Source organism: Diospyros lotus, chromosome 4 (genome assembly GCF_014633365.1).
Source record: "Diospyros lotus cultivar Yz01 chromosome 4, ASM1463336v1, whole genome shotgun sequence".
Taxonomy (NCBI): Eukaryota; Viridiplantae; Streptophyta; class Magnoliopsida; order Ericales; family Ebenaceae; genus Diospyros; species Diospyros lotus.
The window spans coordinates 40961131-40976888 of NC_068341.1; the positions used below are offsets into that span (position 1 = coordinate 40961131).

Genomic DNA, 15758 nt, shown 5'->3' on the forward strand with positions numbered 1-15758 from the left:
TTGTTTATGTTCGTTTAATTAGTAAAACGAATTTAAACAAAAAAAAATTGGCTCATTTATAAAACAAGTTGAGTTCAAACAAGGGTTTACTCAGTTTATGAATAGACTTGCTTGTGTTTATAAATAAGCTTGAAAAAAAAAAACAAAAGGATCTATGTTCTTCAAGAGAGAGAGAGAAAGGAAAAGAGAGAATTATAAACCATTCACATGAGAATTAGAATTTCTTTCGTCAACAATTTACCATTTAACAAGATAAAAACAAAAGCTGAAACGGGCCCAAAATTATTGATTAATGGCAATGGCCTTTCAATTGTCATTTTCCAATAATGGCACGCCTTCCATCTTTATCCCAACCCAATTGTCCCATGTCATGTGCTAATACGCTATATTTTTAGTTTCATTTATGAAATAAAACCTTTGTCAATTTAATTTAAAATTGTGGTGATGCACCCACCGCCACAATCTAAATCATAATACACTACTTAGAAAGTAAAATAAATGGTAAAAAGAAAATGCTACTACGAGACGAGACACTCCTTTCTGCATTTTTTTTTTGGCCTTTTTATCTCTTATTCACCAGTCCCCCAAAACCGGCAGAGATACACCAAGTTACAGCAAGGATCCCTGTTCATCCCATAAGAAAGAACTAAAGTTAAAAACAATAATGACCTCAATGAGACTCAAAAAGGAACATAAATAATCCGTGTATCTTTTACGGTTTCCATGATCCTCCATGAGAGAATCACCAAATATATTCCGACAATATGGACTTATACATGCAACGAACGGTAGTGATCACAAGGTTTGACCAATAGACCGACAAGGATTAATTGTGTTTTGAGAACAGAGAAAATTCTCATCCTTGATTGAGAAAAATATTCAAACCAAAATTAAAGTTTTGATTAATGGTGGTGAGAAAAGCTTAGTATCTAATATAACTAAAAACATTTGTGGGGAAAAAATTGGAGGAAGAAGAACTCATGCCTTAGTCCAAAGCTGCCATGACAGCATCAGCCACATCTTGTGTGGTGCTGCCTCCCCCAAGGTCTTTCGTCCGGTATCTGCCCTCTGAAATAACCCTTTTTACGGCAGTTTCTAGTCGATCGGCAAATGATGGAAACTGGAGATGTCTCAGCATCATGGCCGATGAGAGCAGCAAGGCCACTGGGTTTGCTTTCTTCTGCTCCACTAATTTCATATTTCCAACGTTCCCTGCCGAAGCGCCTTGCTCAAAAACAGCATGATCAGCCCCAACATTCCCTGCACACGACAGATTTTTTAATTAATTACTCTTTTGTAAGTACAACAACTATATTAGGAATACGCAGAAAGGAAGCATGCCCAAGCAGTCAAGAAATCTCAGCAGTATTCAACTGAAAGTTAAACATATCAAGTCTCATAATTCCACTAGTGAGGCCAGTTACATAATTTCTAGTTTGTAAAGAGTTGCCATCTATGCCATATTCAATCAAGAAAAAAAGTTATAATCCCAAAAAAAAAAAAAATTCATAATACAGTTTGTGCTTGACCTCTGTTGTGTTTCCATATTGTACTTGTTGGTTTCACTATGTCAACTAAGTGATGGAACACAACTATATCAATTATCTTCATTCACCACCATCTCATGAAACTTCTTTATATGAAGATGGTGTTGAAACTTCATTTCATCATTATTTCGCCAAGGGATATTATCCACTGCCGGTCCCAAGCACGGATAAAGGAGGGTTGAGTTAGGTAACCGACAGCCAGCGTAAAACCTAGTCGGATTCAAATATGAATTCTAGACAAACTATCTGTTGAGATGTAACCCACATAGAAGTCTAGAATTCATATAGCCAACCCCACATAGTAGGATAACGGCTGGATATGTTGTTGTACAGTTTGTGCTCGACCAAAAAGTTACCGGAATCATGTCAACTTTTCTGTCCAATTACACCACAAACGCTCAACAGGGCCCATCCTCAGTTTCTTTCTTTTCAAATGACAGTCAAACTAACACATCAAGTTTGTTTTCCCACCAGTCATTTGAAATGTCAAAATCAGGCAGTGAGGTACCCACAGACTCAGCAATGGGATATATGCAACACCGAGAAATTTCAATCCCTCCTTGCAGAAATTGCCAATAATGAGAATGGATTCCAAAACTGTTATCAGAGACAGTGCCAACTTCATGAGCACTTCAGTTTTTGGAACACACTTGACCCTTGTTTGGGTGGAGGGGGAGGGGGAGGGGAAGGGAAGGGAAGGGAACTCTTTCCATTATATGGTAGGTAGTTTTATAATAGACTGGAAGGTGAGGGAAGGATACATGATGCCCTCCCTTTCCCTTTTGTACCCCACTATTTTCCTTCCACCCCAACTTGTGGTGTAAGGCTGTACGCAGGGGGAAGGAGAAATATCTTTATAGTTTTTACTATGTTACACTTATCATTTTTGTAAAACTCAACATTATCCTTAATCTAAAAAAACCTTATGATTGTTTTACATTAATTTAACATTGCTCTTGGAGAATAAATGTTAATTACCAGGTATGCACTTAGACATTTATAATGATTTTTATATATCTCATTCACATGTATAATTGTAACTTTATTCTCATTTTTACCGTTCCATCTCCTTCCATTATTCATTCAAATAAAGTTAAGATTAAGAGATAAGAGAATGGGCAAAATGGATAATTTGGGGATTATGTTAACAGCTGGGGAGGTCTTTGTCATTTCTGATAAGGGGTGACCATGTCTTTTTACCAAACCTCAGGGGTGTCGAGTGTAATTTACCCTTTAATATGCACCAGTTCAACCTTATTTCATTTATCTTAATTTTTATTTTATTTTTTCTCACATGGCCACACATCCATCATAACATCTAATCTCAATTATGCTCATTTTTTACTGGTTCTCAGTGGTTTGCATTTTCTAATTGGTCCTCTATGAACTAAGATAAAGAAAGATGGAGTAGAAACACATCGTTTTGTCCACTTTCTAAACTTCTCAAGAAAAATCCTAAATAGTACAATACCACCGTCAAAATAAAGACCACTCCATTTTATCCTAGGCTTTAGCCATATCAACTTTTTATGGCCATCAAAGCACTTCAACCATCCTTCCTTTTTAGTTTGTGAAATAATTCTGGTGCTAACACATCGCCTATGTTTCTGCTAGAAAGAATAGCAGCTTGAGCAGGAGCAATAATTTTGGGTATAAGTGGGGTCATTGAATTAGCAATATTTCCTTACATAACCTTGAAAGTCGGATTGCATATACTAGTAGGTCAAAAACCAGTTACCTTGCAAAGCAATTAGGGATTATGACACAAAGGTAATAAAACTATGGTTTAACTCAAAACCATTCTAGTAGAAGTTTCTAGTGCAGACCATATAGATCAGCCTTTATCACATTCCAACATGCCCCATAAAATGCACACATTCCATTGGGCCAAGAGATTTCAGAGGTGGGATTGTAGCAGAAAAGACCAGCCTTATTTCTTCTAGAAGGGATTTGAACCAGACAATTTCTTTTCCTTTTAGTGATGACAGCTTCTATAAGGTCAGACATACAATTATGGATTTCTGAAGCAGAAGAGGAAAAGAGATTCCAAAAAAAAACCAACAACAAACACAAGCTTTAATCACTAAGCAGGGACAGGTACATGAATTCTAGCACTCCAGGCATCTCTATCCATGCCCATATCTCCAGTAACGGCATCATGAACTTCAAACAACCAGCCCAACAATAGATACCTTGTCCCTCTCCAAGAGGGATCACTACACCCGTCCCCATTGAAAGTCAGATTGCATATACATTTAATCCATCCCCAACAGAGAATCTAATAGAACTCGCACATCATGAAATTAGCACATAAGCAAGCATTACTAATACCCCCCCCCCCCCCTCCAAAAAAAAAAAAAAAAACCTACAGGAGAAGATTAGCCATAAAAGAATTCATGCATTGGTAATGTAATTATTTTGTTAACAAAAAAGGTGTCCCCATGCGGCTCCCTACTGTGTGAGGGTTGGGAGAGATTCATTTTTGTATGTAGCCCCCTTTCCTTTGTTCTATAAAGAGACTATTTCCGCAAGTAGAACATGTAACTCTCAAATCATAAAGGCACAACCTTAATATTGCAACAAAAACATGCCCTCTCTTTTTATTATATTATTGACAAAGTTTGGGGATAATCCAAATAGCAGCTCCATCTAGAAACCGAAAGATAGAAAGAAAAAGGAAAAAGCAACAAAAGATGCATATATAGAACCCAATGATTTAAATTTGTTGCCTAGTCTAGTATTCATGCTGCCAAAGTCTAAAGGCAGTGTCGTATCAATGGTTACAAGAAAACCCCAATTTCAGTCTTTAAATTGCTTGCACATTAAGAAGCCTCAAGATTCCAAACTACTTTTTATAATGAACAAAAAATTTAGAATTCTCCAAACCACCCAGTATCAAAAGGCTTGATTCAATCATAGCTCTCAAAAATAAAACTTGTTTTCAAGGAGGAAGAAACTAAAAAAACAAAGAAAGAAAGAAAAAAAAAAGAAGCAATTGTACCCAAAGGAAGATAACCATTGCAATCAAAACAAAATTGAGCCTAACTTCTACCTTCAACCTCATCTTCATTGAATGATATATAGACAGTATTCGACCAATTAACTGGCATCTGGAAATAAGAGAGCACATCTCTTGAAGAAACTGTTACAATTTGATAATATGCAATTTATAAAATTTTTTGCCAACTTAGCTCATAGCCAAAATGGTATGCACTTCCTTGCTTTCATCTAATCCCTTCGCTCATACCATTAATTAGTCAATACGTCCTTTGAGCGGAAAAGATGTTGCAATTTATGGCTCAAATTGCAAGGAAGTATCAACTTCTGCAATAAGAATTACCTTGTCTCAACCAAATCCCCCAACATAAGAATGGCTAAAATATCTCTCACCCAAAACTGATATTGCAATAAGCAAGTTTAAAGTAAAGCACTGAGAGCCGCCAAGGAAAAGTTCTAGCATAGAGCAACATGGATAAGAGCACACAAGTAAATTGATGCTTAGCCATTTAGGTTACTCAAACCTTTCGCAAGGTTAAAATCATCTAACAGGGTGCAACCATTTTCTTAAGGTAAGTATTCAGTCAATGTGCTCACTCAAATCATCTATTAGCGACTACCAACAAGGTTTCTATATTGAGCATCACGAGCAGTTTAGGACTTGGGAGTCAGATAATATGATATATAAAATGTAAAACAGCACAACCTGAACCTAAAGGAACATATAAGTCTAAGGTCTCATAAACAGGAAATGCATCAATGGATTTCACTGAAGATAAGCATGAAATATGGTTCAAGCTAAGAGCATCAAATTGGGAAGTTGAGTTAATTAAATTATTTAACTTCCTTGATGGTTGACATAATATATTAATGAGCATTTCATACATAAGCACAAATAGCAGAAAAGCAATGGGGGAAAACAGAAAAACAAGTGAAGTTCAACATTGATTGATATACCTCCAGGCATGACTCCTGTGCCTCCAGCTATACCTGCAGCAGTATTTGCAACTAGGTTGCCGTAAAGATTAGGTGTCACCTGAAAAATAGAAACCGGCCTTTTCTGTTAGCTAAGGGCGATATACAAGCATCAGCATTTAAAAGAAAACAATAAAACCAATATCCAAATGCTATTGCCTAAGATATTTCAGGCATGAGCACAAAGTGGATAGAAACACCAGTAACAAGTAACTGGTCTCAAATTTGAATGTACCAAAGACGTGTATATGCCAAGAAAACATGGGTGTAGACAGCAGAAGAAGAAGAATAACCTAACTATATTACCAGCATAATTTCTAACAAAACACTAATGGTTAAAAAGGTTTAGAATTAAGAGCATCATCCCAAGTAGTTGGGAGCTCGCAGCTTAATATTTGGGGGTTTAAGCAGTAATGAAATATTCATTGTACAAGACAATCAAAAAACAATCCCACCATTGATTATTTTGGGGGGTTTTATTTTCCTTCATCAGACTTAAGTGATAGTTGGTGTTGTGCTTCCATATTGTACTTGTTGGTTTCACCATGTCAACTAAGTGATAGAACACAACTATATCAATTATCTTCATTCACCACCATCTCATGAAACTTCTCCATATGAAGATGGTGTTGAAACTTTATTTCATCATTAATCCGCCAGGGGATATTATCCACTGCCGATCCTAAGCCCGGATAAAGTAGGAGGGTTGCGTTAGGTAGCCGACAGCCAGCGTAAAACCTAGTCGGATCCAAATATGAATTCTAGACAAACTATCTATTGGGATGTAACCCACATAGAAGTTTAGAATTCATGTAGTCAACCCCACATAGTGGGATAACGGCTGGATATGTTGTTGTTGTAGACTTAAGTGATAGTTGCTATATTATTTAGTGTCTGGCGCCAATTTATTAGCAGTTCAAGTGACAGTGGCTGCATTATATGTTATCTGACTCTAATTTGTCAAAAACAAGAACACCCCCACCCCAACCCCCAAAAAACCACCACCTCCACATTTTCTCTTTGGTTGGCTTCAAGTTTGCAAAAGTGAACAAACCTCTACACCGGCCAAATGCAAACATCCTTTAATGAAAGAAAAAATGGTAACTGAAAAAGGGAAACAGACCAACATGGTAATTATATTTGACTAACTCACTTACCATGACATCAAACTGCTCAGGCTTCGAAACAAGTTGCATGCAGCAGTTGTCCACAATAATTTCATTGTATTTGATTCCAGGATATTTGGTTGCAACCTCTCTGCATGATTCTAGGAACAGACCATCTGCAAGCTTCATAATGTTTGCTTTATGCACAGCACTGACTTTCTTTCTGTTGTTCAAGTATGCATACTCAAAAGCATATTGTGCAATGCGTTCTGAGCAGAACTTTGTCATCACCTATCAGAGGAGTAATCATTATCAAGCAGAAAATTCTTCTGGTTCATAGAATATGAAAAATAAACGCAATAAACTCTCCAAGATTTCCAAGAAAAATAATGTGATAAAAGGAAATAAACAGATATCTCATTAGGAAAACAACTAAACAAGATATATATATATATATATATAAAGCACAAACTCAAACATTTAGCAGTCCAAGCAGGAGAAACCCTTGCACTATGTTCGGACCTAGAATTTATATGAGGGAAAATAAGAAAGAAAAAAAATTCTAATATTCAATGTAAAATCCATGTGAACAAGTAATTTTATTTCTTTTAACATTTTACTTTCTATTTAGAAATCCTAGTTCCAAGCTTAGGCTCCGTGAACATGACTGTACTAAGTACTAACACAAACATGAGCTTGCTAACACACTCATTGAACCGATGATTTTCTCACACATTCACCTATTGAAAGCCCAAATCCATCATAGCTTAAAACCATAGCATTCAGGGTAAAGTTTTTGGTTGGATAATTCATGACACTACCATTTTGCTATCCTCATCATGCTCGTCAATACCTTGAGACTTTCAACGACGCCAGGAACTACCTCGTGTTCCAGGCCGGAGTACTCCCCCTCGGTGTTCTCCCGAATGACAACGATGTCGACGTTTTCATGGCGCGTGGGCAAACCAGGCAAATTGAAGCAATGCACGAGGGAGGCGTAGAGATCAAGCTCCTTCCGCAGCTGGACGTTGAGCGAGCTCACGCCTCCTCCGACGGGAGTAATCAAACCTCCCTTGATGCACACCTTGTTCTTCTTGATGGAATCGATCACTTCCTGAGGCACTCGCTTCATATCGCCGTGGATCTCGTACCGCTCGAAGTACACAGGCGCGTGCATCGCCTCCATCACCTGCTCGACGACACCGGTCACCAGTGGCCCGATTCCATCGCCAGGAATGAGAGTCACCGCCCTCGGAGCGCCGTCCCCGGGCCGGGGCATGTACGTGACGGATCGCTGCGCTTCGAGCCTCGATCCCCATGCCAGCTGTACTGTATTCGGATTGTTCGGTGATTGAATAAGACGTTTTAGAATCGGCACCGCTCTTCTAACCATTGGTCCGGAGTCTAGGGTTTCGTGAACTTGCGATTTGAAACAAACAAGGGAAACAGTGTAATCGCTCAACAATTCACCGTGTAAGAGCCTTGGAAAGCGGTGGAGGTCGCCGGATAGAGAATGATAGCTCAAGATTTTCTCTCCCTTTCCTCTCTCTCTCGAAGCAGAAGTGTGCAGAAAACCTACTTACCGTGACGATCCAAACTCGCTGGCCGTATAGCGTGCGATCGCGAAATTCAACACGGAGCTCACGAACTCGAAATCACAAAGTGTTGCGTTGAGATTCCGATGAAACTGAGCAACACAAATCCAATTGGCAAAGATCAAACTCACAGTCGGTGAGGTATTGATCCGGCTAAACCCTAAGCAACACTGAAACTGAAACTCCTCCGATGCGTTCGATCGACTCTGCGAGTGGTATCGTCAACTCGAACAATGAAAAGAGCACAATTGAGAGGGAGAATGTGATTCTGCACAAACCACCATAAGCTGCGGCGTCTCCGGTACAGCCCAAGAGTCAATTCGCCATAAGATATTATAATTTATCTTTTCATTTTATGTTATAAATTTGCCTTTATCATTAACTAGTGCAGTGCGAGGCACGGAATGTGTAATTAAAATAAATTTAAAATTTTAAAAATAAAAATTTAAACTCATTATTTTAAATAATCATAATAGAATCATCCACAAATATAATTTTTTTTATTTTAATACTCAACATTTTATCAAAATTTAAGTTTAATTATTATTCACTATTTAATGTGCTAATAGAGAACATTCTTAAATCAATATGTTGTAATTCAATGTACTAAAAAATAATTAACACATTAAGTAAATTGTCACATTTTTTTCACTTGTCATTTCACAAGATTCTTGGCATTTAACATTATTTTTGTCAATTACCTCTCTAACTATATTTTTAATAAAAATAAAAAAAATTATCAGTTATAAAGGCATAAATAATTGTATAATCAACTTTATACTTATTAAATAATTCATATTTGTCAAATTTAACTACACTCGAAATATTAACAAATGACTTAAAGATAAAATTTTGTATTAAAAAATTTTCATCCATAACATTCACAACAACAGTATTTGATATTAAGTTTAGTTCATACTTGTGACTTGTAATCTTATATTTCATATTATTGTATCTAAGTATAAAATTTGACATAAAACATAATTGTTTATCACAAATAAATATTTTGAAAGATCAAACCAACTAACGCTTGATTGTTGTATGAATCCTTTTACCCTATAAATTTGATGGGAAAATCTATATAAATAATTAATAATAAATTTATTAGAAAAAAAAATATGTTCTTCCATGAAAATCATCTCAATGAGAATGTTATAAGTTTTTGACCTATTTTCAAAGCATAAAATCTCTCAAAGTCTCACAACTCGAACATTTAACGTCCATATTTTGAAAAGTTACTTTAAAAAGGCTTTCATTAAATTATACAACATTATATAAAATGAAAAATCTTAACATAAACTTCCTATTTATATACAAAAGCTATTACATTTGAACAACAAATTATTAAATATTTATATTAAATTAAATATAATGATTAATTAATTATTAAAGTAAAATAATTTATTATTTTATATATTTATTTATAAATTATAATTATAAATATAAATTAAAATTTCTAAACGTAAGGAAGTAAAAGTTTTTCAATGTTAATTAAAAATTCTCTTAAAATTTTTAATTTATGCAATGATAACAAAACATTGAAAATATGGATTTTAACTTTTTTTTTTTCACAATGCATTAATTTTCTTCCATGGTATTGAAAATATGATATATTAAATCTTAATTAGTATTAAAAAACTCATGCATTAAATTAAATGTAATGATTAATTAATTATTAAAATAAAACTATTTATTATATTACTTATTTATTTATAAATTTATAATAAATATAAATATAAATTAAAACTCCTAAATGTAAGGAAGCATGGGTTTTCCAATGCTAATTAAAATTTAATTTTTACAATGATAACAAAACTTTAAAAATATGAATTTTGACTTATTTTTCTTTTACTATGCATTAATTTTCTTCCATAGTCTTGAAAATATAATATCCTACATCCTAATTAGTATCGAAAAACCCATGCATTAATATTAAAAATATGATATATGGATTTTGATTTCTTCCATAATCTTTAAAATGTGATATCTTAAATATTAATTAGCATTAAAAAACTCAAGATATCATATTTTTAAGACTATAATATAGTTATTAAATTAATAATTAATTAATCACTACATTTGATTTGATGTAAGTTTTTGAAGGAAAAAAATTCACTATTGATTGTCACTTGACAAAATATTTTGGCTGACTATCCTACTTTAATATATTATATAGGATATATAGGATTTAAAGATAACATTTTATACGAATGAACGATTTTCTATGATTTAATTAATAGTTTAAGTTATCTATTCATATTTCACATAAATAATATTTATTTTTGATTGATGAGATGATATGACATAAAATATTTATTTTTGATTAATTAATAGTATTGAAAAACCTTTGCAAATTTAATACAAATTTTAGAGAGAAAAAATAATTTGACAGATTAATTTTTGGAGGGAAAAAATATTTGTAAACTATTATAATTTACTTAATATATTATATAAAAAAAGATAAGATTTTATACAAATGGACAATTTTTTATAAATTAATTAATAGTTTAAGTTGTCTATTCATATTTATCAAAAATAATATTTATTTTTGATTAATTAATAGCATTAGAAAACCCATGTAAATTTAATGTAAATTTTAGAGGCAACTTTTTGGAGGAAAATTGTATGTAGAAAGTTGCTACTTTATATATTAAGATAACTGTAGGAATTTAAAATATTAATTATTAATTATTTAATTAATAATGATAGTGAATAATTAATATAATTACATAGAAGTTGCCTAGTTGATTATCCCGAAATGTGTGACTGTTTGGAAGTTTGAAGGTCACATTGAAAATTAAATGATGTCTCATTTTAATAACAGTATAAATTTAAAATATTAATTGTCTAATTATTCCAACTGATTAATAATTATAGTGAATAATTAATGTAATGACATAGAAACTGCTATTACATTAATTATTATTCCAACTGATTAGTGATTATCCCGAAAAAATGTGTATACCTTTTAAATATTAATTTATTTCTTAAAAAGAAAAAAAATAAAAGCTAATTTTGGGTGGTAAAATTTTGTGCAACTACTCTTATACTTTAATATATATTAAGATTAATCTTAATTAAATATTAAAAAGTATTCAAAATACTCAACAAAATATTTAAAGACTTTCTGGCTAGAAAAATTCTAGAAAGCCTGACGCGCTTATCGATCGGGTTATTGAAAATAGGTAAAAGGACAATTTTGTCTCCACGCCCTACTATCTCATTTCCCCCTTCCATGGATCGTCCTTACTCTCTTGTCTCCCCTGCCATGGCTGCCGCCTCACGCGACTGTTGGCGAGGTAGCGATGGTAGAGAGGTGACGGAGGTAAGGCGACGGCAGATAGCGACGGTGGCGAAGTGACAGCAACGACTAGGCAGCAGCCATGATAGGGGAGACGAGATAGTAGAGGCAAGGGTAGTGGCCCATTTTGCAAATTTGTAAAGTGAATGGGGCAAAATCGTCTTTTTGCCTATTTTCTATGAGGGGCTTGGTTGGGGCGTTGGGCCTTGTAAAATGACTTTTCTGCTTTTTTCTTCCTTTTTAATTTTCTCCTTGATTTCCCTCTCTTGGCTAGCATTGGCATGGGTTCGTAGCAGCAATAATGGATAATCTTTATCCTCTACAAGATCATTGAAATGATTTTTAACTGTTGAAATTATCTATTTGCGTGTCTATTTTAAAAACACCTTGCATGAGAGGTCTTTGAGAGACCTACAAGTCTTTGGGGCTTCTTCCCTCTCCTCTGTGTAGAAGTTCATCTGAAAAATGTAATATCTTACTTTTTTTAAAACTCACAGTTCACTTACTTCACACCCCTAGGTAAACGAACAGATTTACCATAAGGCAAGGTTTCGATAGATACAATCAATTATGTAGTCCTTCTCTAATGCGTGTACTTATTGTGTAATCCCTCTCCATTTATTTAGTTATACATATATAACACGTGTCACCTCGTACTAGTGTGTGGCATATACTATATATGTACAAGTAAAAATAATAAACGATTCAAAATAAATATTCATCGGATGGTGCTTGATAGTCTTAGCAAAATTTAAATTAAAATAAGTATTGATGTACCGATAATATTATTCTTAAATGCATTATAATCGACACGTCTTGAGTTCAAATCATATTGATAAAGTGAATTTTTGTTCATTTAGTAAAATATATAAAGTATTTTGAAAATTTACTTTACAGAAATAGTTTCAAACACCGAAATAAAGTATTTGCTTATATAATAGAATAGATGTGTGTTAATGTAATGGGTCAATTACATTTAATATTTTTTAAAATTAATTGAAAAAATATAGATACTTAAAAAGTGAGATAAATCTCTCATAACTTTACAATTTTGGCTACACCTTTCCTCCAATTGTTATGACGAGTAAAGGCGGGGGTTTGCCATGTTATCAAATAAATTGTGTTAATGTAACAAAATATGACGGATAATTTTGGGGTTTGCCATGTTATCAAATAAATTGTGTTAAGTAACACGATATGAGGGATAATTCTGTAAAATGCAATGGATGGTGTGGAAAAATTGATACCATTGACTTAGAAAACATGTATAAGAAAAAATTTATAGATATTACGTGATTCTAATCACTATTTGGGAAAAACTCCCATTATCTCACTATTTTTAGTTTATATGTGTTTTGTCTCACTTAAGTATTGGATGGTGGTTTGAAGACGCCTCGAGCAATTTACTTTGTTCTATATTTGCAAATTGATTAAAGTATATTTAATGAAATTGCTGAGAAGGGAGATCAAGATTTAACCGGTTATAACTTATATTTTATCAATTTCATTGGTGCAAATTCTCATATTGATCACACGACTTTATGTATTTTTGTTGTTGTCAAAATACAATAATTAAAATTTATGATGTAGGGTCTACTAAAGCTTGGTGTTGGGTGAAATTGGGTTGTCGTAAGAGAAACTGCCTCAAGAGAGTTCGCGCGCTAGGATGCTCGTCGCAAGGGTTTCACCACTAGCTATTTCGCCACAAAATTTTGCCACAAGACTTTGCCACTAGCTCTCGCCACAAGGTTTTGCCACAAAATTTCACCACTAACTCTCGCCAAAAAATTTTGCCACAAGGCTTCACCACTAGCTCTCACCATAAGGTTCTAACTTCGCCGCTAGGTCTCACCTCAAGGCTTTGCTTTCGTCGCAAAATTTTGCCTTTGCTACTAGGTTTGCCGCAAGGATTTGTCCATGTTGATACTTAAAAAATAAGTTAGAATGCTTGGAATAATCTTCCCCCGCGAAGATTCTCTGATACCAAAGTCAGTCTCGGATCCCAATAACTATTCACGAAACAATAAATGTGTATTCAAAATGTCTAAATTTTATCAAAATTGAAAGTTCTCATTAATGTCTTGTAGCTGGGTATTTATAAGGCACGATTCTCAAGGGTGGTTGGTGTCAACACGTGACGGTTTATGAATAAAGCCAATTTTAACGAAAGAGGGGGATCGCTACGAATCTGCCACGAGGCAGCTCGCGATAGGGTGTCGCGAGGCTAGCCTTTGCGACCAACTTTTGCTGCAAGGCATCTCGCAGCTAGCCAGTTGCACGCCTGGTACCCGCGGCCAGCTTTGCCGCGAGACTGGTCGCGGGCTTGGCATTCGCGGCCAACCCTACCACGAGTCTGGCCCTTGTGGCCAGTTTGCCACGAGCCTTACGGCCAGTTTTCATTTTCAAATAAGATTTTCATTTTTTCCCAATTTTTCATAGCCCAACAATTTTAAAAATTAAATATGACAAAAAGTACATTTATATTTTCTCTCACTATATATATATTTTTATTCATATGGTGTTTGTCAATCTCTCTATATCTTTTATTTGACGTAGCTTAGCCATTGTTAAATCAAAGACATAAAAAATTGATAAATTATCAAATTGTGATTAATTTAATTGACAAATGAGAAACGTAAACAGATAAAGAGAAAAAAATGCAATTGCATTTTCATTTTGTTAATAATTTCAACAATAATCAGAGAAAGTATAGTTAAAATTATAAATTATTAATGTTTCTCAAATATCATTTATCGAATCTCAAAGTGGTGAGTGTAATTTATCATATTGTAATTTGTCTTCTTATGAATATTTATTATTGAAACTCACAGAAAATCAACGATGATTGTCTTTTAGAATTTTAAACTTAGAATCGAATCAATCAAAAAGTCAAACTGAACCAATAAAAATTAGTTAGATTTGAATTTAACCAAGTTAGGTATTAGCTAATATATATATATATATACAATTTTAACTTTATTACAAATTCAGAATAAATTTTTAATTTTTATAATTCACACATGGAACTTTTAAATTTGTTATAATTTATAATAAATTTTGAGTGTTTATAAAATTTTAATCGATCTATATTTTTAGAAACTGTTAACTTTTACCATCAAACAATGACTTAGTGGATGAGATGGATAAAGAAATGTCCGATGATATCGTAGCTTTTCTTTAAATTTTGTTTTTTTATTTAATTTATTTTTTAATTAAATTTATATCATCGTCCGTGTCATGTTTTTCTCTATTTAACTCTAATGCCAATTTATCACTTAAAAACAAAAGTTACCCATAACAAACTTACATGTTAAGAGTGAATTGCAAAAGTTAACATTTCGTTATAAAATTGTAATAAATTCAAAAGTTCGATTAATGAATTATAAAAATTAAAGATTTGTTATAAAATTGTAATAAATCTAAAAGTTCAATTAATGAATTAGAAAAAATAAAAGATCGCTTTAAAATTATAACAATGCTAAAAATTCATTATCTTTTTTATAATTTACCCATTAAGAAATTAAAATTACTATTTAGACATTTAGTGACACTCGTTTATTGATATATTATAGATATTATATTAATATGACACAAATTATAACATATTATTGTACAAATATTACAATTAAAAATTAAAATAATATTTATATATATAAATATTGTAAAAAAATAAGCCCTAAGTTACAGGAAAACGAAAATAAAAAATAGAAAATGGATATGATACAGAATCAAAATGAAGAAATGAGTAAATAAAAAAGGAATTTTTTTTGTAAATATAATTTGTAATATAAAAAATTATATTTTAAGAATTAATATATAATATATAATTTTGATTTATATACACATAAATAAGAGAAATGTAGGGGCTTTTTTCAACATATAAGTTTTAATATAGAAAATTATATATTAAAAATTAATATATAATATATAATTTTTATATTGTATACTATATATTATTAATTTTTATATTATATAATATAAAAAATTTGTTCACTCTCTAATCGTTTTGTAGACTGAATTTTTGATATTTTTTAATATTATGAAATAATCTTAAAATATTTTTAAAATTATAAAATAATCTATAAATATTTTTTTAATATTTTTCAATATTTTAGTATAAAAAAATATTTTAAAAATATCAAAACCCACCTTTGCATGCATCATAGATCACACCTGAAAATAGAAATGGTATTTACGTTTAAAAAAATTGAAAGCGGCAGTGAAGTGGAAGTGGTAG

At 32.6% G+C, this 15758-nt stretch overlaps 1 protein-coding gene across 2 annotated transcripts; it reads right to left on the reverse strand.

The window, feature by feature from the left end:
* Positions 1 to 175: 175 nt before the first annotated feature.
* LOC127799322 (isocitrate dehydrogenase [NAD] regulatory subunit 1, mitochondrial-like) lies at positions 176 to 8548 on the reverse strand. Of its 2 annotated transcripts, XM_052333249.1 has the most exons (5): positions 7479 to 8548; positions 6677 to 6916; positions 5502 to 5580; positions 985 to 1260; positions 176 to 624 (listed from the first exon to the last, which is right to left on the reverse strand). In XM_052333249.1, the coding sequence occupies exons 1-4, from the start codon at positions 8016 to 8018 to the stop codon at positions 986 to 988; spliced, it is 1134 nt and encodes a 377-aa protein (XP_052189209.1). In that variant the 5' UTR covers positions 8019 to 8548; the 3' UTR covers positions 176 to 624; position 985. The 2 variants fall into 2 exon arrangements, with proteins under 2 accessions (XP_052189209.1, XP_052189210.1); XM_052333250.1 differs by lacking the exon at positions 176 to 624 and having other exon boundaries at positions 689 to 1260.
* Positions 8549 to 15758: the final 7210 nt, after the last annotated feature.

Excerpts from the sequence above, each read along its gene's own strand:
- LOC127799322 (XM_052333249.1), bottom strand. The coding sequence starts at position 8,018 with ATGGTTAGAAGAGCGGTGCCGATTCTAAAACGTCTTATTCAATCACCG. Across the intron at positions 5,581-6,676 it reads CTGAGCAGTTTGATGTCATG|GTGACACCTAATCTTTACGG; the intron begins GTAAGTGAGTTA and ends TCTATTTTTCAG. Across the intron at positions 1,261-5,501 it reads CACAGGAGTCATGCCTGGAG|GGAATGTTGGGGCTGATCAT; the intron begins GTATATCAATCA and ends TGTCGTGTGCAG.